This window comes from Lepisosteus oculatus, chromosome 2 (genome assembly GCF_040954835.1).
Source record: "Lepisosteus oculatus isolate fLepOcu1 chromosome 2, fLepOcu1.hap2, whole genome shotgun sequence".
In the NCBI taxonomy this organism is placed as follows: domain Eukaryota; kingdom Metazoa; phylum Chordata; class Actinopteri; order Semionotiformes; family Lepisosteidae; genus Lepisosteus; species Lepisosteus oculatus.
Window position 1 is genome coordinate 70795636 of NC_090697.1, and position 24227 is coordinate 70819862.

At 37.6% G+C, this 24227-nt stretch overlaps 1 protein-coding gene across 1 annotated transcript in view; it reads right to left on the minus strand.

The window, feature by feature from the left end:
• unc5db (unc-5 netrin receptor Db) overlaps nucleotides 1–24227 on the minus strand; it is a 241043-nt gene that overhangs the window by 69263 nt on the left and 147553 nt on the right. Inside the window, exon 3 of the mRNA XM_015340831.2 lies at nucleotides 295–438. Within this exon, the coding sequence (XP_015196317.2) occupies nucleotides 295–438 (144 nt within the window). The remainder of the gene's footprint in view (nucleotides 1–294; nucleotides 439–24227) is intronic.

The window sequence follows — 24227 nt, forward strand, 5'->3', positions numbered from 1 at the left end:
CTATATGATAGCTATTTTTAATTGGAAATGTCTGTTCTCCATAAAAACAAAGCATAACACAGACTGGTCACTCCAGCACACATTCAAACCCATTCAAGTGGGTTTAGACATTTCAAACCATCATAAATGATTAGATTTACAATATTCATACCTAGCAAAATTCCACACATTAAAGAAAAAAGAGCCTTAACACCAACAAATTTATGAATCCAAACAACATGCCTTCTGTTGCATTTTGCAAACAGATATTTACACGTAGGAAAAGAGTTCCTTCTCCCCCACAACCCAACTCACATGCTATTCGGACTGTGGCCTTGCGACTTTTTGATGTACCCAGGTGACTCCAGGCGACACATAAACACCAGTAATCTTCTGGCCCGTGAAAATCTTCAACCTGCTGTCGGGACACATTAATCATCACTTCGTGGATCTTCAGGCCTGGAAAGAGGAATACATAGTGCTCGAGTCAGCTGGCTCTCCAGGTAACATCTGTCCCTATGGAGTGAGTGGGGACTGCGCGGAAGTTTGTGAAAAGTGTTTTGGGAATAAGCAGCAGGTCTGCTTTAAAGTAACCACATCCAAACAAGTTCATGTTTGAGGCCTTGTCAGAGAGTTTACCTTCAAGCACCGTCTGGTGCAATATAAATGTGCTACAAAGAAACAGGGCAGGCGTCCACTTCACTGAAGTACATACTGTAAATTTATTTTTAAGGGCAGACTCAAGACGTGTTTTTTGGAGTTGGCATTTTCATTTTTGTTTTTGTAAAGTCAGTTGCCCTGAGGTCTGCTGGTGACTAAACACGCTCCAGCAATCTATATTGTTCTGTATGGAAATAACAAAAGCCACCCAACCATAATGCATGTGGTCAGGTGCAAAATAACACCCATGTATTAAATACATTTTATTCAGTTTTAATTTCAAGCATGCTTTAGAAAAATCCTGCTCTCTTTTACACGTAATGCTGCTATGGGCTTTTTATTCTTTTTCCTGAAAATCTAGCTATCCCTGAATTAATGATGGCATTACAATATTATGCAAGCCTTGTCACAAGTCATAGGAATGTTTTATTTTTTTTATATTTTGAAGATGCAAATATCTCTGTAGCATTTGTGGATTCAAGGGTGATACAAAAATGGTCAAAGACACAATGTCACAGTCAGAGGAAGGAAATGATCTAGTATTGACTATTGAATGACAAGTTAAGTGGTTTGATCGGTCTGCCATGGCGCCATTGTGAGAACACTGCAAAGAATGGCTTAATTAAAATCACTCTCACGAATAGCAAGAGGAGCATATTTCCATCATGTAATGGCATCAAACATTAAAAAGTGATTAGGGTGATTAGGGATTCTTCTGCAGGGGTAGTCATGACTAGCATTCATGTCCAAATTTCACTGGATGCTGTGAAATCATTTTCTGGGCTGATGTTGGGGGTGAAAAACAATGGTAAATGAAAAAAACACAGATTCATTAAAATCGCAACCACAGAGACTCTCACTGTTCAAACCACTGACACAGAGAGCCAGGGTTTGTGATAAACGATTCCTTATTTCTTTCTTAAAATTGCCAGGGTAATGGAATGAGCTTACTCGCCAAGTCAAAAACAAAACTCTAAAGCTGCTTATTTAGGGTATCAGGTAGAGCTCTATAAGCCCAGCCATTGTTGGTACAAGTCAATTCCTCATCCTCCTGTGAGTGGAATTTCCTAGTCGGAAGCAGGGTTAGATGTAAAGCTGCAAGCTCAAAAATGATCAAATGGTCAGCGAGCCACAAGTGTTTAGAAAGTCAACATAACCTTTGCTCACCAAAGCCCATCTAACCCTGCTGCCAACTCGGAAATTTCAATGGCAGTTTAGAGTTGTACCAGCAATGTCTGGTCTAAGAGCCACATCCAACGATCAAAGCTAAAATCATAGCATTGGACTGGCCACCAATGCGAGGAAGCCATCTGGCTCTTCAGCCTCATTGTGTTCTATTTCTTTATACTATTCTTGTTCTGTTTCCAGTACTGGCTATAACAACCAGATCTGAGTATACTGGGAACCAACCTCCATGCATGAAAGCCCCTTAAAAGCTCCCAGGAAAGAGACAATTTAGAGTAGCCAATCACAGCTTGCATGTTTCTGGAAAGTGGGAGGAAACCAAAGAAAAAAATAAGCAGGATCCACATTTACAGAGTTCAGATGGTGTAGGGCTCATAGTGAGCCCCAGGAAGGGAATGGGCTGCTTTGTACTGTAAATCATACCAGGTGGCTGCCACACAAAGATGCAGTCCTTTATCCACAGACTGTAATAATCCGCATATTGCCTGCTTCACCATAAATGTGAGAACACAAAGTATTTGCAGTAAGGATGCAATTATCCATTGTAAAGTCTCTTTATCAAGAAGGTTTAAGACCGCTTTGAGAATGACTTGCCAAAGCTGTACTGCTTCAGATGGTGGACCCCAGAACTTCCTTTTGAATGCTGGAGACGATGCGACAGACCCAAGGAAGAGGGATCCAAAGATTAATCAGGATTACTGCCTCACTTCCCCCAACACAGGATGATTGTGGGAGGCCTCAGGGTTGCCTCTTAACCTCTAACTGACAGATTTGCATGGACAGAAACACAATTCTCCTGAAGGGGATTCTGGTTGGCACTCAGCCGCTTTGCAAACGCACTTTGAAAGAAATAGGCATCTGCATATCTGAAAGTCAATTAAGATGGTGGCAGTGAAACGACTGGATTAGACTGGAACTTTATTCCAAAATAACATCTGAAAGCACAAATGACGCAAATCCTCAGCTCTGTAAGCTCCATTCCCTTTGCAACTCAGAAGAAAGGGCCTGCCATCATCTTAGAACTCCAATTTCCTGCTTTTGCTGGCCTGTCATTAAATTCAACAATTCTTCCCCCTTTCTTAAGAATGGTGGTTTTAATGCTGTCATTAATTTTGCCTCCCTCATTTTCCAAAGCTTGTAGCCTTTAGGCTTCTTGAATACACAATTTTAGAAAATATACATGTAATCAAACTTCAGTGCTAAAGATTTCACTAATAAAACTAAGATTTACAAAAGTACTGTATATGGTTTTGGAAAATGGTTAAATGTTTTTTTTATTTATTTCTCGACTGACTGTGATACACTGGAATGATGCATAGCCGTTTAATCACCTCATTAGTGAAAGAGCTTATGGGGCACAAGATTATTTCAATTTTTAGGTGTCTGATCTGATAAAAATAAAGAAAAACACAGAAACAAACTAATACTGTATGTCCCATATATTCTTTGTGGGGAAATAATTTCTTTGTGCTATCAATATGTTGGAAGCTGAACTAAATCAGTACTCTGTACCTCACCATATAGTGTGTGGGGGAGCACAGCCAGTCATTCAGTTTCTATCCTGTCAATGATGCGCCATGATCTGGAGAAAGGAGAGCAATGCCTTTGTGCTATCACTATATCGGAGTTTGGAGTAAGTGAATGAGAAAATATTCAAAAACAACACAGTGTTTGTAGCAGGTGTTAAACATATGTTTTCACCTTGCTCATGTCTGGAAATAATACAGTATATACTGTATAGTAAGTGAATTAATACATTTTCAGAATCTCTGGAGATGGGAAAATGAAAATATATGCACTTGTGTGGAACTGAAAAGTAGCAGTGTATACTTATTTTTGCCTTAAGTCCACTTCTTACCTAATCACTGAAAACTCTTAAAAAATGGATATCTTCTTCATATTCGAATTTCTGAACAACTTGCTAAGTCACATAACACACTATTTATGGAATGTGCTGCTTAAGCTCAAAGCCACCTTGACAAAAGGTGATGGGTGACAAACCTGTTTCAATTAAGGCATTCTGCCTGCTGAGCACACCCTCGGTACTGCTGCTCTTAATTACTGACCACTCCAACGCAGCATAGCAAATGACCCAGCCAGTGACCCATCCTTCATAATTCTCTTATAAATGGGCAACCTCCTGCTTTGCTCTGAACATTCAAAAGTTATGAGTAACAAATAATAAATTAATATTTATAAATGAATAATGAAACCAGCTCTTCTTTGCATTTTGTGAAAGGGAACTGAGCTCAGGATGAAGTCACACTGGCAGGTGGTGAATAATTGTGGTGCTTTGCCACTTCATCATCTGTCATCCTTATTTGTTTAAAGGCAACGAAGCATTGACAGGGCTTATTAAACTAACCCCGTGACTTCTCTCTCCCTCTCCCTCCCTCTGGCTTTCGTCTGGCTTGCCAGGATCATTGACAGAGCTTTCCAACTGTCAGAATCCATACAGGGAGGGAAAAAAAAAACTTTAACAAAAAAAATTACAAAAAGAAGAGTCTGGCAAAGAAAGGCAAACCAGGAAAGAGGGGAATCACCACTCCCTGTGGACTGTTCTCTTTCCAGTTGGAAGGCCTTTGCTTTTACCTGCTGTGCTACTGCCTTATAGCCTGCTGTCTTCAGATCCTACAAGCACTGGAAGGATGGGGAGACCTCCAAAGAACACTAGATTGCTGCTGAAAGTGGTGTTGATGTAATTTCTTTCTTGACAAAATTTGACATCAATGCCACAGTATGGTGTAGCCACAAGAGAGATTATTAAACTAGAAGTTAGGTGCTTTTTAAATATTTCTAATTATATTTCTGCAAAGGAACAAGTAAAGTTTATTCCATGCCGAAAAGAGAAGGAAAGATACACAACATTTTGGCTGTGGAGCTTTTTTCAGGTGTGGAAGAAACATTGCGCTTCTTTTCTTCTCTTTTCAGAATGGAATAAGCCTTTACTGGTTCCTTTGCAGCCTACTGTAGGCATGCTGAAGCAGCTACTGTACCTACTTGAACTAATAATATTTCTGTTGCCTTGACCAGACAATAACCCTAGTCACCTGGGCCTCTGTGTAAAGCACCAGAAATACAGCTGAAGGGGGCCTCTCTGATAAGCAGCACTACATTTGATAATGTCATACCTCACAAACTGTAATTTCTGGGTTTAAAAGGTATAGCACTGCAATATTCTTTGCTCCTCTTGGCTCTCTCTATCAAGAGATGTTGATCACATCACTAACCACAAGACCGCAACTACTGTTGTTCAGGTCAGAACTTTAACTTTAGTTCAAGAAGCCAGGCTGAGAGAGACAGTAAGTCTGTATGTCAAGAGAATTCTACCCAATATTCTTCCTTCAACAGAAGGTCCATTTGACCAATTGCTCTTTCCTGTTGACAGCCTCAATATCAAAGCATATTAAGTAATTCTATAGCCTGAAATGAATCAAGTTCTTCCTACCAAGTCTAACACTGTGCACAGCCTTTTTGAAAAAGTGAAGTTCTACACAATGCTGAATTCCTTGAGGAGCCAACTTCAGTTCCCGGCTAAGTACTGCTCTCTATGAATCCTGGGATATCCCCGACACAGATTCTGGCAGCTGACAATAAGCCCAGCTCAGCTCTTTTTTCAGACTGGCCAATGATCAGACAGTCTGTATAAAACTTTGATATTCACATTATATTCTCAAGAGTTAAATTATTATTCCAAACATATTTAAAAAAGTTTATTTCATGACAGAAAATGAATAAAGTATATACAGTACTTGTCTTCAAGAATATTAATGTGATTAAGTATATGAGACTGATTTAAATTAACTTAACTGATTTAAATGAGATGGATAATGGCAAATGTTTTAGGTGAGGAATATTAATGCTGATTTCGTTCATTCTTATCTTTGTAATCCCTGAGTGAATAATTTACCTTTTATATCATGGCAGATTGATTCACATACCGTATATATTATAACACCTGTTGGTTTGCTATGCATCTTTTGGGGCTGTATTAATAAATTGAATTGAATATTAATAAATTGAACTGTATATTTAGATCTTTGTGCAGCAAATGCATGTTCTGCTTGGTTGATCCCTAAGACCCATAAAAGCAGTCTTTCAGTAAATTAAAAACATCATTACAGTGTTGACTGGGGACACTTTGCAGTGATTTGTGACTTCATAAATAATCCCATGACACTGTAAGCGTACGGTGTTAACCTTGATGTCCTGACTCTATTCTACTCTGGTCTTTCTCCTGCTGTCCTTGGTAATGTTTACACTTAATTCAACTAGTCTGTTCTCACTTATAATAATAATTCTCACTTCTCTGCAAGATTTACTGTATTGTGGGACTGTTGGTGCACACAGTCACCTAGGTGGGTGTTGCATTTCGGTGGTGAAGAAATCAGTCCAGTTATATATTCAGAACATTTTAGGATCATTTGAGATGACTATCACCATATTAATGGAATATTGATAATAAGTGCTAGATTTTACTATAAAACCTAGACTTCTCATTGATATACAAAACTTGCACCAAATGCAACTTTCATTCATAATTTTAACATTCTTAGATTAATAAATTATAACAAATGTATTCCAGGTAGTGTCTCCTTGGTGTTTTTCATCTACACTGAACATCAAAACAATCAAATCACTCTATTTATTGATGTAAGTTTATACAAAAATAAAGTTTATAGATTTTGGTAATCGATTAAATGTTTTTGTTAGCATTTTGATTAAATGACTGTTGCACAGGCACAAAATCACCTTATTAGTGAGAGAGTTTGTCGAGTGTACCATGATGAGATGATTTAACCTGTTGACTATAAAACCTGGTGAAAATAAAAATAGAAAAGCAACACTATTGTTTCATTAGTGTGTCTGAGGGCCTGACTAAGTTTGACTAAGGTGAACTTGTCTGCAATCTAGAGCACAGCAAAGATATTTAAGTCCTCTTTAGAGATTAATCATTTTGTATGATATTCAGAGATGATAAGCTAATGGTTGTGTAGGCCAATCACTGGGGAGATTTGAGTGTGATGATCTGGCAAGAAGTGTCATGTCACTAAAGAACTCTACTTTTAGAGATTAATGGCAACCTGTCTGTTTGTTACTATATTGATCAAGTCCTGGGGCCTCACTTGTTGCTCATCCTGCAGGCTCAATGTGACCTCATCACAGCAGGATGACATATTTCCTCATGCTGTTTGCATTACACCAGCTTTCTTGCGAGATGAGAATGTGGTAGATCTGATGCGGATGTTCTGCTTGTCAGACTTGCCCTGTTCAATATTTCTGGGACAAGCTGGGATGGTGTACAGTATGGCATCTAGCACTGAGAGACCAGTGAAATAACACATGCTTGTCCAAGCTGCGGGAGAGGAATAGGACAGAATCACCATGCCAGAATTTGCAAATTGAAGTAAAGCATGTGTCACAGATGTACAGCCTGATTTGCCTCCAATGGTGGTCACATGACCTGCCTGGTCTGTTCAATAAAATACCCCAAAATGCCCATGCACCTGCTACAAAGACGATCCTGTCATTTTCCTGACAAACACTCAATGAAATTGCTTAATTCTCAGTTTATAGCATTCATTTCCACCCTGATTTCCGGAAAACACAAAAATGATAGGATTCCTGTGCAAACAAAAACTTTGGTTCATTCTGCATTCCAGGAGGGGGAACATTTGTCCCCATATTTCTTAACTGGAATATGAACTGGCCCATGTGTATGGAAGAAGACAAAGCAAAGTCACAGTGGAAATTGTATATCACTTGTTCTGCTCTGGAAATCGAGCTTTCAACATGAACAAAATCATCAACATTCTCTGGCTTAACATTTAACATGTATCATTAATATAAAGATTGTCAAAATTAAAAATATCATCTTCTTTATGGATTGTTTCTTTAAACAATTTCACTTCCCACAATAGAAATGTCCTGTATTTGCTCTAGGTTTTGTTAATAAAAGACAAACATTTGTTATACTTCATGGAAGAATTGCAAAGGCCTATTCCTTTCTCTTAGTGAATACAACAGCACTAAAAAATAAATGTTCTCCACTAAAGAGCATGTATTGCACTGTACAGTATATACGTTCTGTTGCTCATGTGCAAAAAGGTGTTTGAGGGGCACTGGCTAATATAGTATGTCACTCTCATTTCTGCACCACAAGTTCATAGCAGGGATGACTTCTAGCACAGAATATCTTTCAAGAGTCTTCAACTCTCTTTTCAAGGTTATTGGTAATATACATGTAATGACTTTTTCCACTAATTTAGTGGGTAGGCAGAGCTTCACCTGTTTTTCTGACATTACTGCTAAAATAAGGCAATAGGACACATAATTTACTATGGTAAAAATGTGCAGGTTCTTGCTGGTTACATCATCTTGTTGTCTTTGTTTTTTTATGATCATTTATATATCCAGGTTAATGGAAAGGATGGTGAAGGTTAGATAAAAACAGATCCATAGTAATTACTTTATGTCAACCTCTGTACTTAATGTTTTTTTATGTAGCCAGGGTTACAATTACATGGTACCTCACATCTTTTCCAGAAGCTTCTGACAGTTGTATTAATAGGTGCTTTGTTCCTGCCCTCCTAATGGAACAGAAGTCAAAAACTGACTGAGAGCTTGCTTTTGCAAATGAAAAACTTTTGCCTTACAGCACTTAAGAGAAGTACTGTAGATATGTTACAAAAGAGAAGAGGTCATGCAGTCCTTATAACTTATTTGGTTTCTAGTAACTATGTACAGTAATTTGTGGATCTCATCCAAATACTTTTTCCGAAGCCAGAGAACTTCAACAACATGGCTGGATATCTTAATCCAGACTCCCACAATGCTTTGTAAAAAGTGTATCCTGGACTTCAGAAAAGACTCAAGCCTAGAACGAAGATAGAATTCCACATGAAGGCAGGGGAAAAGGATAACCAAACTTTGCTTATTGAAGAATTTCATTACACTTGAGTGGGATACTTTACCCAGACTGCTCTCAAGTAAGCAGCTAAATAAGCAGGTACCAAATTTGTATGCCAACAAATTAATGATAATCAATACTTACTGTATTATTATAAAATAAAATCTATAATTGATATTGAATTATGTATTATTTTTATGCAGGAAATGTTGGTAACCCAAGAATCAGAACAACATTTCTAGAAAGACATTTACCACAGCTGATATCTCTTCATCAAATGTTGCTATTGCTATCACTGCTATTAAATATTTCACCTTTATGTGGTTTTATGTCATACACGTTAAGAAATATTTTAATATTTTGATTTTTCAGAAAATACTTAAATATATGTATTTCATATTGAAATGAAGCATTTCAGCTAGCTGAAATGAATGCCTTTCTACTGATTTGATAGCAAAAGGAATCCCGACATAGCTAAAAGTGTGATTCTTGTGACTTACGCTTCCTTACATAGAGGGGGTTAATAGGTTTGCAGAAAAGTCAGGAACTCAACACCAGAACACAGCTTACTTGGCTTCCTGAAAGCAGCAGTGGCACAATGTCACACTCTATTAAGTTCTCATTTTCACCACTTCAGATTCCTGCAGAGGGCACTCTGCCTCACGTCATGTACAATCAAAAAAATAATAATGACAATAATCATAAAGGCACAAAGTTTAAACAACCGCTATTAAAAAAAAATCACTTGTGAAGAAAACACTTTGCCGTCAATTTAAAACACATTTGGAAGTCCACCCCCTCCCTCAGCCCCCGTAACAAATCCATTATGGTTTTCTTTTCTGCCTTCGGGAAGGGAAAATGAGCATGCACCTTTTCAGCTCGGGTACAAATAGATCAATGCAAAGTGAGACAGCCATTATAGGGCTCCATTACAGAAGACACTCACTGTTTACGCATGTAACTGTAGCTGATGGTGGGTGTGGGGCAAATATTGTTTAAATAAAATAACGTCTGTGTTAAATGTCTAAAAAAATCCAAAAGGTTTGACTAAAGCTTGAGTAAATAATTCAATACTTCCTGGATATCTGCTAAGGTAGTAAACAGATTTCATCATGTCCAGATCTGTGTGGTTTACACAATGACTAGACCTATGCTGGGTCAGCAAATAACTCCTATCTTGTGTTAAATGAATTGGCTTCCTGTGAAATTTAGAGTGGATTTTAAGGTTCTCCAGCTTCCATATAAAGCCCCAAACAATCTAGTTCCAGGTCACTTTAAGGACTTGCTTTAATAGAGCCCAAAATTTAATCTGAGTCCTGCTGACTCTACCTTAGACAGGCTCACAAAATGATTGATAGAGAATTCTCTTACACAGCTCAGAACTTCGAGCCCAAATACTGTATATTTGAGACTCTGCAGCTGTGGATAATTTGAAAAATGCACAGTAATCTTTTTAACAACAGTTTCTGCATTTACTCTTGGTTTTATTTGGACATTTTGCAATTTATTTTTGTTTGCAAAACAAAAACATATAAAACATATACATTTACATAATATATGTACAGTTCTTAAAACACTGAAAAATAAATACATTTTTATTAGCATGGCTCTGAGTGTAAACAACCTGATTCTGGCATATGTAAAAACTCACATGACCTCACTACTTTATTGAGCTACCACAGCTACTAAAGAAAAGAATGGATTTAAGAAGGTAACAAGGGTGAAGTGGCTAGGCCAAAAAGAGGTTTCGGCTTTGAGTTCAAGCCTAATGGCCCAGATGTTGCTGGTTTGAGCCTCAGTCCATATCACTAGCCAGCTGTGGCCAGTATTTCCCACTGGGGTGGGGGTGGGGTGTAGTTAAAGCAGGGTGGGTGTCAGTTAGAAAGGGTTGTAACCTTGCACCATTTCCATGATCAAGTGGGCTTTGCCACGCTCCTGTATTCCAGACACTTCTAGAATAGACACTGCTCTCTGTCCTGCTGTGTGGAGATGCTGAATTGAAAAGGAAAAGACACAAATCTTCTCTGAAGGTTTGTGAGCATCCATCTGTTCATACACTCAGGAAAAAAACACAAAATACAGATTGGCACTGCTCTCATATTTTACTGTTTTCTTTCATTGCACTAAATAATCTCTGTCACACTTAACCGGTGTAGAAATGCTGTTAAGCACTTGACTAAGGATAATATAATTCTGCCAAATCCATCCTTTTCAACCTGATCTTTTATTTCAACCTGAAGAGAAATCCTTCATAATTAGACAGACTTAAGATTGTTTGAGCCCTTACAAATGTATCAAGTCCAAAGATAGAGGTTAAACTCCATAGAAATAAACAAATGTTGTGTAATCAGAAAATGAATTACATATAGATCCTTATCTATTTAATTATATTAATTCTATTACTTATGTGTTTCTAAGTTGTTTGTTGGCATACAGCCTTGGTCGTGTTTTCAACTAAATTCAGTCTAAATTAACAAAAAATATTCATATTTTTGTCAGTAGAGATAGCCTTGTCTATCCTCCTTCAGTTTGTTACTCCTACACTGTCTCCCAAGCTACACATACAACTTTTACAGCCGGTTCTGTTGCTTCCCACTGTTTGCAAAACCTGCCAGTTTAAGCAACTAATCTGTCACTACTTTTTTCTATCAGTCATTGCCATTTGTCTCATAGCCAGAGGAATGAAGACACCCACCCTTCAACTGCCATCACTAAATTTATTTGGTCACCAAGGATTCATGGAAGAACCTTCTATTTCAAATGAATAGGCTTGGATATAAAATACCATTCTGAGAATACAGTTGCTCCTCTGAAATCATACGCAAAGTGCAGGAATTGCAAAGTATAACAGAGTTTATAATCAAATATTTTTTCTCACAGCAACTAAATGAAAAACAAAAAGCAATGATTTGTGTTCACTCATCATCTGTGTTTGGAGGCCTCTCTTTTAGACTCAGTGACCACTATACCTAATTTTAGCAATGCATACAGCCTTTGAAAAAATGTGCTCCACTCCTGGAGGTACACCTTTGAAACCTATCAGCTTTTCTGTTCCAGCTCTGAGATTCAACCCACACTGAATCCTGTCCAGAAAGACAATCAGGGCCCATTTCAAACTTCACTCTTTACATTCAGGTTGTTGAAGCTGTGAGAATAGTTGTTTTCATCTCTAATGGTCAGGGTTCCCCAAAGCTGCAAAGGGCTTGCTGCTTTCTAAATCTACTTTTTTTTCCCTGCAGACAATCTGAATAAGTGGCTCTTGCCTTATAGGTGAGGGGAAGAACACTCACCTTCAGGTCACACACTGTTTGCCGTTGAGAACTTTGAGTGCATGCTTAATACTTGGTTGCACTTTAAAACCTTTCGGAAAGCCCAGGCTAGTCACTGAAACATCTGTTATCACAAAGCAGCTATGTAAAAAAAAGAAATATATTTATACACACGGAAATGATCAGTTTAGACACTGCAGTCTATTCTTCAAACTATGGCAAACACCAAGGGGCTTTAGTATACAGTATCTGGAACATCTGCCTTTTCTTTTATGACATTCATACTCCATTTTAATGTGTGAAGCTGGGGAAAGTTATTTTAAAATAAAAGACATTTTAGTATCTTTTTGTTGCAGTGAATTCATTTTTGTTTGGTATTATTTGCATGGTCAACTGCTCTCATAATCTATTCATATTCTTTAATATCACCTGGCAGACTAGGGTTACTACTACTGCGTCAAAGAAATATGTCCTGTTTGCAGTATGGGTGAAGGTGTGGCCTAACAATCTGGGCAACATATACAAGATGTATAGTATAGAAGGTGAAAAAGTAGGCCATTAAAGGTCAGTAAGGATTCTTAGTCTTATGAATTGTAGCCTACCAAGATGTTCAGATCTTGCACAGTAAGCTATGCAAGCCATGAACTTCTTTCACAATGTAATGATCTACTGTACAGTATATGAGTTAAATAATGGAAACAAAATACATTTACGCTAAATGTTATATCCTGATTCGTCTGTTCAATATTGTCTGTTATCTGTTTAATATTAAGAAAGCTTGCTTATGCATAGGGAATAATTCCGATTAGATAAAATAAATGAATGGATTTATAAATGAGATAGGTATACAATCAAACAAAACATGGTTAGTTCACAGACAATATAATAATTGTGAAGCTCTAACTTAAATAACAGGATCTACTGTAATTGCAATTTTGTTTACAGTTTTGTGTAATTTGAATATAATTAATTTTACGTTAATGTACATTTTAATCAAATGTCCTGCATTTGCTTTGAAGGGTCTTTAACTGTTTAGAGGAGTTAGATATCACTTAATTTTCTATTATAAAAAACCTACACAGGATATTTCCATTGGTGATTCAAAGCATCAGAATTGTACCCCCATCTTCCTTATTGACATCACAGTATTGGCAGAAGTTGTTACAAGCTATTCTTCAGGGGTTGAGTATGAACACACATGACATCAGAGAAAGTTGTGCTTACAAGTTTATATCAGTATATTTTGTGCTACACTAAGAGTGTAATAAACACTAATTCAAGGCAGGGTGTCTTTATACAGGTGTTTTAAAACTGACAATGAATAAACCGTTTAAACAGCAAGGCTGTATATTGTAATTAATTTTAATTAATTACAGTGTAGTATCTATGTGGTCTTTAAAGACAAAAGCACTAACCCTCCTGTGGAGGCACATATCAGGGTTATTACATTTACAGTCAAGATGTGAGTACCAATTCATGGGTATGCTTCAAGAGACAGCTTCAAAAAATGTTGGAGATGATTAATTTCAAACACAAGTAAAATTATCTCAACTACCTCCTCTTGCTTCTCACACTTCCACATTCCTGAGATAGTCAGCATAAGAAGAGTCCCTTTGCTGGATCACTGTTGAAAATATAATAATGTTTCTTTATTAGCCCTTTACAATTTCTTGCATTAGGAATTTGGCTTTTTCTCCATGGAGACACAGACACACAGACAGGGAGAGAAGCTTGGGGTCAGAGCACAGGGTCTGCCATTATACGGTGCCCCTGAAGCAATTAGGGTTAAGGGCCTTGCTCAGGGGCCCAACGGAGTAGGATTCCTCTACCAGCCGCGGGATTTGAACCAGCAACCTTCCAGTCACAGGCGCAGATCCTGAGCCACAAAGCCACCGCTCTGCCCCTAATAAGATGCATAGAAAGATAGTCTGATTCAGACAGATTTTTTCTTATTTCATGCTATACCTTGGAGTGCCAGGGTGTATCAGAGAGTGGCCCTGAATGGCGAACTGGATCAAAGTGTAGCTGTTTTTAAAAACACTGGGTGAGGGCGGTTGACTCCTTTTTTCAATGAAAGAAAAAAAAAATTGTGTGCCATCGATGTTTGCTTTAATAATGACAACTGTGCTGCGGCCCAAATTTAAATGTCTACGCTTTCAGAGGCTGCTTCTCTCTAACAACCTCCTTGTGAATTGGGAAAAGGGGACACTGCGATTTGTCTTTCCAATAGTCCTTGTAAAAGCTCCCAGCAACGCTACATTGCTTCCCCAATCCTAGAACTGATGCATGAGATATTCCACAAGTCTCTGATGTATTCTCGATCGTGTTAACAGCTATTGTTCCAGCAAAGGCGTTGACTGTTGTAGAACTTGGCATTCTGTCCCATCTATTTAATCCGAAATGCAGCAGAGTAAAGCCAATTGCTCAGGCAGAGCACGCTGGCTGAATTTTACTGTTATAATGCTTACAAAGCTGTGAAGGTCTGTGTGCCATTCAAGCCAACGGATGATGAAAACACAGGCCATCGGATTAATTACAGATATAATTTGCATATATTTGCATAACTCTTTGTAAAACCAAAACTGAGGCAATGATAATGCAAAATCTTGTAAATGTTTTTTTTTTAAGAAACATAGCTCCTTTTTAAATAGAAGTTTACTTGAAAGAGCTTTTTCTTAGGAACTTTGATATTCAACCACTATTAAAAGGTCTCTCAGGAGGTTCAGGTTAATTGTAGCTTGCAGATCTTAAAGGGTGTGAACGATCAATAAGCAGCAAACTACATTTTCTCTCCCTCTACTTTCCCTGGTCTTGAAACATGTGAAGAAATGTCTGGGGCGTTTTTCTAATTGGCAAGAAAACAAGACCTAAAAGTTTGCTTTTGCCCTGCTGAGAAAGCGCCCTACTTTTTGAAACTTTTAAGTAAAAGCTCATTCCCTTGGCAAAACAAAAGTTGGTTTCTTTGATAAACTGCCAATGGCCTGCAGAGTGATCAGGACGTGCAGACATGGCACAGCTCATTTCTTGTTTCAAACAGGAAGTGCAGATCAGGTTCACTTATACCTATCGTTTGTTATTTTACATTAATTGTACATTAAGTATGGCCTGGGGCAGCACAGCTCAGTTATAGGTACAGTTAGTCTCTTTTCTCATGACTGGTGGATTCTTTGTTCAATCCCTGTTGCAGACACAGTTATTGTATCTTGAGTGAGGTATGTTACCCCAGTTGCTCTAGGCTACCAAGCTGGATGAAAGGGGAATAGCATTGCTGGGGACAAACCCTGTGACGGACTGGCACCCTGTCAAGGGTGGGTGTCACGTGTGTTCTGGTCTCTTTAACGCCATGGAAACCAGGGTAGCCTGTTGTCCAATGAGACAATGTGGCTCAAATATGTATGGCCTAAGATACCGAAGGTCAAATTGAAAGTTCAGATGTAATTTAAAGTGAGCTCATGATAGAGATGACCAAAGACTTAAAAAGGACCCAATAATTTTTTTAAAATACACTATAATGCTAACAATATGTAAAAAAGCACTGCAATAAGCTAAATTATTATTAATAATGCAATATATGTAATAAAACAAGGTGAAAATATATACTACGCAGGCTTAAAATTCAGGAATATCAACGTTGCCCTATAAGGGTACAGTCGGTCAGTTGCTTATGATGGGTGTTGTTTGTGTTTCACATACTTTAGCAAATTTTATGAACAATATTCATTCACTTTGTTGATTGTTATTAAAAAATAAGATAAAAGATCAAGAAAGCACAGATCATATATATACTGTATATGTTATTCTCATATAATAGTGTGTTTGTGGGCTAAAAAATGTCATTCATGATTTACTGGATATTTGGCAATAACAGACACCCCTTCCTCCTATTATTCTGTTAAATAAATATATGGTGATATATTATATATATTATAGAATATATTTATATTATATATATATATGATGCACATGATCAGAGCAATTCTAGAGAGATTATCTACTGTGATATTACATGGTTAGCAGTTTTAAGTAAAGCTGTAGAGTTCTGTCATTGTGGCTGACAGCCACAACATAACACCTCAAATTCTTATTTTACCACCTGTTTCACTACTTATTCTGTGTAAATATTAGTAGTTGTCATTGGATCTGTTCGCAAACATAGCTTAAATTATACCTCATTCATTCTGCAAATGTAAATGTTCTCATTGCTTCAAAGGATATGGATTTTTTTTCTTCATTTCTGGCCTGGAAATGAAGTTTGCACATGGACACATGGGACCCCTGTCAAAGGATTAATGAGAAGCAACATTAACATTCATTGTTTTTGGTTCTCCATTCACACAGATAATCTCAGGGATATCTAGTTCAATACGTATGTTTGACAAATTGATCAGTAGCCAGGAAGCAGGTCTCTGGAGGAAGAAGCTGCAACAAGCTGTGACACTAACGAGTCATTTCAGTCTTAGTCTAGGATGAAAAATGTGAAAGAACTTCACACTAACCCACTCCCTCAGCTCCCAAATCCACCAGCTATGAATAAGCATAAATACAGTGTTATATACTGTACTGCATTGCCACAGTGGCAAGTTCTCCTTTCCAAGTGAGGAAATAACACCTACTGTATCTCTTCACTGGAAGTTCAGGAAAAAAATTAGAATGTGAAGGAGAAAGGCTTGGTTTTACTCCACTCTCTTAATCACAACTTGGTGCTTCTATGCAAATGCAATGGCTTTTATTTGCAAGAAGACAAAAGGCAGAAAAGGCCACAACTGCAGCTCTCTCATCAACGGGAGTGATCTCGATCAATGTGCTGGCTATGAAAGTGCCGTTGGCTCCCCAGCCAGCTTCAAAGATGCTGACAGGAACAATTGACTCGGAAATCTTGGCGTCAAGCTGTCAAAATCTGAATCACACACTCCACCACTGCAGGATGCTCTTCTCTATTCATTGCAGCTCATTCCTAACAAACTCCCCTCGCCCTCTGCAGCGTGGCGAGAGGGTGGCGAGCAGGAGGCGGCCCAGATTGATCTATTGCTGCCTGGCATGCGGGGTGCGTAAATTGACGATGGGGTGGCAAAGAGCTTTTAAAAAGACATTTGGAGAATACAGCACACGGAGAGAGGGAGATGGCTTTTTCAGCCAAAGTGAAAAGCTACGGTGTTTAAGGCTGCAGGTGTTGCAATGTCTGGACACAGAGCCCACATATTTCATCTGCTTGAGGCCTAACTGTTCTCTTACTGCAGATGCAGAAGTGTTTTTGTTGGAAATTAAATCATGTCTACCACCCCCAACACAAGCTAATTTTGTGTTCACATGGTTAGCTAATTCGTAACCAGCTAGTCTTGAGGTTAAGGTTATGTTTAGACTAGGGAAAAAGGTTAGACCTTTCTGAAGGGTTAAAGGAAGAAGCAGATTGGCTCTACAATAGGCTAAGATGGAGAAGAACAGTTAGTTGTCCTGTCCATTAAAATTGTTTGAGAGGTTGAGAGAGGAACCTGGTGAGACAAAGCAGGTTACAGTACAAACCAAGTCAGGGGGAAAGGATTTTACTGTATATCTGGATTGCTCCAACCTCTATTTACAATTCTCCACTGTTTATAGTGACGGCTTTAATGAAAGTTACAGCAAACAGGATGCAGGTAACCTATAACTGGGGGTTCACATGCATACTGTAGGTCACGTGTGACCAGGTTAAGGGGACTTGCAGCATAAAGTCATTACTATGAGCCAAGATGTAATGACGCAACAAGAGGTTCCAGATTGGACAAGTATGAAATGAAAAGCAGGAAAAAAACTAAAACAAATTTCTTATTTCCTCAGGAGGCAGAAAATTGCTTAATAGGGCATGCTCACCAAAATAGTGGTAAAACCTCATCTTTCACTGCACCTACATCTTTATATAGTTTTTGTTTAATTCATTTTCATAGAGAGTGCTCATGACAAACTCAAGGGCATCATTTAAGTTATCTGAGGACATGATTCATCAGCTTGACGGGTAAATAAGAGATGATATCAGTACATTTCAGGAGCATTGGAAGAAGAAGTTCTAATCAATAAAACTCAATTCCTTGCAGATCTTGAGAGCTGATAATGAAACGTAATCCATAACGCAATTTTTCTCACTATTATATGCCTGCACAAGAGGGTGTAAAAGATGTAGTTATCAGCTATTATGAGCTAAATACTGATATGAAGCCTGATACTCAGAGAGATAGACCAAAGGCACTCTTTGGTCCTTTTAATTGCAAACCACTTGAGCCCTTTAATCCTTTTTAATCTCAGAGGAGACACTGCAGGGAAAGACTCAGAATGGGAGAGTGAAAGGAATAAAAAGATCTATATGAATATGGATATACAGTATATATTAAAGTGAGGGATGACTGAGTGAAGAAAAGACAAACCAAATTTCCTCAAGCCTAACTGAAACAGAATCCACAGAAATCGATCAGCTCCTTGCATGGATGTCATGGGGTCAGGTGGTTTTTTTGTACATTGCCATTTTGGGAATCTAATTTGTGACTTGCTGTTAAATGTAGAATCCAGAGTCATTTGGGTACTTATCAACTTGGCACATACAGTATGTAAGTTACCATCTCTAGCCACACCAGGAACAATCTGGGATCACCCTTCTTTTTACCGTTTTCCCATTCCCATACCATTTTCCTGTAATCCAGAAATATGACAGAAAGATGTGTGAGTCAAGGAAATGTGGCAAATTCCTATCACAATCATGTTTATTGATAGTCTTATTGATTGCTAGCTCTTCTGAAATCGTGTCTCATTGAAGTTGATCATTCTTCTCCCAGTATACAAATAAACTGAGCTCAATAAAGGCAGAAGGGTGAGGTCTTGTGTGTTTGTGGAGGGGATGGCTCTTCAAGTACAGGCTTATATACATCAGCTACCTTATAGACATGCTCTTAAGACAGCTAGATGCTCGTTCTTTTCTAGTCTTGTTGAGAGGGATACAGCAAACCTACCCTTCTTTTTCCCAATATCAGTAAGATGCTCAAAGCTGCTAATGTCTTTTTTTTGTCTGGCTATCAACTTCTTGAATTGGCCAATATATACATACCAAAACATATAATTGGTATAAGAAAATACATTAAATTAGTAATCAGTACCTTACCTCACCTCCCCCAATCATAACTATATTCTCTCCTGCTTTCACAACAAGTTTCTCTCATCCTCCTGCTGCTGATGGTATCTACGGGTCATAATTCTTAGCTAAAATGAGACCTACTGCCTGTGCCTTTGACCCAGCTGCTACGACGTTACTCAAAGCTAGTTTCTCAATTCTTTGTTCATTGCTCCTAATCTCATCAAGCCATCTCATCTTCTCCTTTTGGTTAAAGTATGCTGCTATCACACCTGTGTTAAAAAACCTTGGCCTGGAACCCAGGTATTTAACAACTATGTTCTTATTTGCAATTAGCCATCTCTCACAAAAATTCTGGAATGGACAGTGGCAGTTCAATTACAATCTCATCTTGGATCTAATGAGCTCTTTGAACCTTTTCAATCTGGGTTCAGACAGAGATGGAATACTGGAGCAGCCTTTGTTAAGGCAGTTAATGATTTGTTAATGACTATGGATTCTGGGCTCTTTATTACTTCTGGATTTACCTTAAATCCAGAAGAAAAGAATCCATCCTGAAGACTAGGCTCCTCCAGGTACAATAGGACCTTAAGTCCACCACCATGTCTGTGGAACTCAATTCCCAAAACCATTAGACTCTGTTTGCAGCTGTTAATATTTTCCAATCTAATTTGAAGAATGATCTTTCAGCTTTTAATGTGCAATTTAATTTTTTTCTTTTTTTGGCCTTTTATTATTGCACTTTTATCTTTTTCTTTTTACTTCTATTATTACGTATTACATTACCATGAATTTATACAATGCATTGACTTTTTAAATAGTAAATAAATAAAATTATGTTATAATTTCTACTATTGACATATAGCTTTCAAGGGTACTACCTGGTTGCCATCTACTGTACATTCTTTTGCTGATATTCTAGGCACTCTGAGCAGGAATGCTCTGTCACTAGAATATGTGCCATCAGTCTTCAAATACATTTCATTAACAGATAAGAGGAAAAAAAAGTGCCCATCCTTTATTTGGGCAAAGCATACAAAATGAAAAAGTGATCTTCAATTTATCATGTTTATACTTTCAATTATTTAGAACAGTCTCTTTTAGTGTACAACAAACTAACTTTACAACAGGACATGTTTATTTTCTCATGTGTGAAGTACTTGTATAGGTCATGGTTCTCTCCAATGTTTCTGCATTACTACTCCAATAAATGAATGGGTAATCAATGAGAAATACATTTCATCAGTTACAAAGCCTAAAGCTATGATTACAACATTAAAATGAATACCGTGGTTGTAATCCCCTTATGACAAACCTTAGGGCTGTTTCACTGGTGGTGGGGATGGAAACTGGTGGAGATGTGTTAATGTGATGAATGCTGGGATAGAATGGTCTAAACACTTCTAACACAACCAACTGGCGATTGACGGGAATTGGGATTGTCCTTCGTCTGAATGTTGGCATGAACACAAAGTTTAGGTAGATCTCTGGTAGTTTGTCACACTCTCCTGAAATGTAATTTACTAATCAATTTCAAGTTCACATGAGTTTATGTTCACTCTAAGATGTCAATGCACAATGAACATGAAGCTTACTTTGGTAAACCTCACATCTTTGGATCTTCTCACATCTAAAACTGACTTGAAACAATCTTTCAAGGTAGAATTAGCACTAATTTATCACAAACAAAACCAAAGCCTGATGGAAAAAATTATGTTTAATTAACACTCCCTGTGTTTTCATTTTCACCTCTGAAATTTGCTGTATGCTTTTACTTCACACAAAAGCAGAAGGCACAGAGCACAGCCTAAAAGCAAATTCAGAAAAACTTTAGATCAGCTTAAAGAGAAGATGAATAGTAATAACCCTTCCACTTCCAATACCTACTGCTCTTTGGTAGCTCCATTTTAATATAACAATAAATGCCTTTTCACTGATTTTATTATTAAATCCTGAGACTGAGACTTTAAAAATGTCTCTGAAGCAGAAAAGCAAAATTAAAAAAGTTTCTCCAAAACTGCTGGCACCCACACTTCTAAACCTCATTAATGTCACCCCTGCAAAACTTAAGGTGTGTGCATTAGAAAACATAAAGCTGAATTCCTGTGGTTGCACATGAAAAAAGTTTACTGTCTAGAAAAAAAAGTTATTTAGGCTCTAAACGTTGATGTGCCTAGAACCACATTTTTTCATTTCTTTTTTCAAGTTTGGTAATTACGTTGTTGCTGTGGGAATTTTATGCTTTTGGTTGCAAATAATTAAATTTACTTCAAATGAAAGGGATCAAAGGCCAGTGGGGCTTGAAGGTGACAACTATGAAAAGAGGCACAAAAAGATAGCACTGTGTAGAGGTTTTTATGTAGGCCTGTGCAGAAAAGGATAAGTGCTAAAAGGATAAGGTGTTTGGGGTGTGCAAAAAAAACCCCAATAAGTATTAGTTAATAATTTCTATGTTCGAAAAAACAGACCAACAGTGTCAAAAAGATTTTGTTTATTTGTATGTAAGAGGTCAGTAGGAGAAGACAATATGAAGGTTGTTGTTTGAACCACATTCCTCAGAAGGCAGTGGAGAGTGACCTCTGCTGGGTGACACTTGACTAGTGGAAGTCAATTGGCCATCTGAGAATTAAGAACTACTGTAGGAAACGGCCACTTGCTTTTGCTGCATAAGGAAGAGAACAGAACCTCTGATATGCACTGTAATAAATGAAGAAGGGCACAAGGAAGGGACTGACATACTGACTGATGGGGTCGTGGAGAATTTATTGAGAGTTTTATGGGAAGGTTTTTTTAAAGAAATGTTTGGGTTTTTGATGCTGCTAAGCAGCTTACCTGTAGCTGCCCAGCTACCGACACAGAGAACCATACTGTAGATGAAGGAATTTAGTTGGAGCTCAAAAAGGATCTAGAGTTCGGGTTTTGGATGTTTAAATTCACTGTAAATAAAGATATTTGCTACTGTACCTCACCTCCATCAGGAATATTCAGTATAAGGAAGTCAAGGAAAGATACTACGAAAATTACAGTGCAGAGTGTGTCACAGTAGTTCGAATAACAAATCCCTTTGGCTTCAACTTGCATTCTCTGGATCTTCACTGTTGATCCTGAAGAAGTTCATTAGGTTGACTTTATCAATTTTGATATCCAAAGCATTTACTCCAACAGACTTCTATGTTTAAGAGTAATTAGCCTTAATACTTTTTACCTGTCAGTACAGGGTATTTAATCAGGACAAGGTTCCTCTACTTTGAACTGCTTCCGAAGCTTAGCAGCATTGACTTTTCTGTAACATGGTGTTACAGAACCATGTGTACACAATATTCTAAATACTGTTTTACTTATGCAATGTCCAACTTCTCAAAATATTTTCTAAGGACATTCTCAGAGGTTAATTGTGTTGTGAGAAAGGTTCTGCTGAGCTGACAGTCTCAGATAATCCCCAATCTTGTTCTCCTGTTTTGGGTGGTCGCAGCCATTATCAGGGAGTCACAACCAGTCTAAACCAGTGATTCCCAAGCTGTGCAAGCCATCTTACACTCAGACAAACCATAGCAAGCATTAGGTTAGTCCTTAGAATTGTAAGTAGTAATAATGATATGCGTGTAACACGTGCATTGTGTTTTATGGCAACCAATTACATCCAAATTGAGAATTCAGTATTACAAAAGAAAAGTTTTTCCTTTGTGTGGAGCAGAAATAATTACACTGGTGTCTCTGTTTCCCCATTACTGGGCACACAACAATTTCACAGTAGAGCAATCACAAAATAATGAAGTTAGTGAAGCAATTACACTCTGGGCTTGAGGAGAGTTCCATGAATATCAGTGAGACCTTATTTCAGGAAAAATCGGGACTTACTTGGAGAAGCAACACACCACATGTTTCAGATCCAGCTTTCAAATGGTGCTAATATTGATCATGTGAAATCCTTCAGTAACTCCAAATCAAATGTTGTTAATAGAAACAATACATTATCTCAACATAGGTTAGTAGCTTGTACCATCCAATGGTTAACTTGCTTTTAAAAAAAAAAACATAGAACCAACTGCTGTTGTGCACAGCACTCCTATAAGGAAAGTATCAAGAGGGGGTGAAGTAGAGATCACATGGCCAGTATACTGAAATGTCTGCCTGACACTATACTTTAGTTCCTGCTATTACCCCCCTTTTTGGCTTTTTTTATTTAAAAATATCAGGGTCTGAGACAGGGGGAAGGCGAAGTGGAGTGGGGACTGACCAATTCTCCTGTTATTGGATGGCTTGGATGAAATAAGAAGACAATTTAACCAGCTGAGTATAAGTTAGGTAGGCTGGGGGGGATACGTGTGTCAACTTTCTGCTGTGACTTGGATTTTTCTTTTGTATGGAGGACTATTAGCCCAACAGATAATTTTTTGTTTTGCATTTAAAACGACATTATTATTGCACTTAATCAAGATAATGTTGCCATGCCATTAATTACATTTTCACATTTAAACAACATACTTTTTTTTGTTAAAAAAGATCACATTGCATTAAAATGTGATAATTACTTTGTAAACAATATTGCCTAACATTAATATCTTGCAATATATATTTAATAATATTGTACTATGTAAAGTAGCATTGTGTTTAACAGCAGAGGAAGATGATCGCTATCTCTCAGTTTTCTAGTTATTTTGGTTGGGGGGGGTAAGACTTTAGGTTAAAAGGTAAGATTAAGGACCTTGTTCACTTTATTATTCCCACTTCCCACTTTCAGAGCTGCTGTGTACTCTTTTCAATGGTTAGTATATTATTAACTCTTTGACATTGGATTTCACATTTGTAGCAAGTGAAATACATACTCTATATATCCTTGCAGAGAAGGAACAATATAGATATCACAATAATACAGGAATCTCATTTGAAACAGCAAGATGTTTGTACATTTGCAAAAAAACATTACTATGAGATATTCATATCTTCTGCAAAAATAAAAATAAAAGAGTTTTAATTATATTACAAATATAACATTTTCTGTACTGAGGTTAGGACATAATCTACGGTATTATCTCCAGCCAAAAAAAATGCATTTGGTTCATGACCCTACAACATTTGGTCCCGGTTAATTTAATCTACTGCCCAAAGCCCTGGTGGACCTGGCTGACTT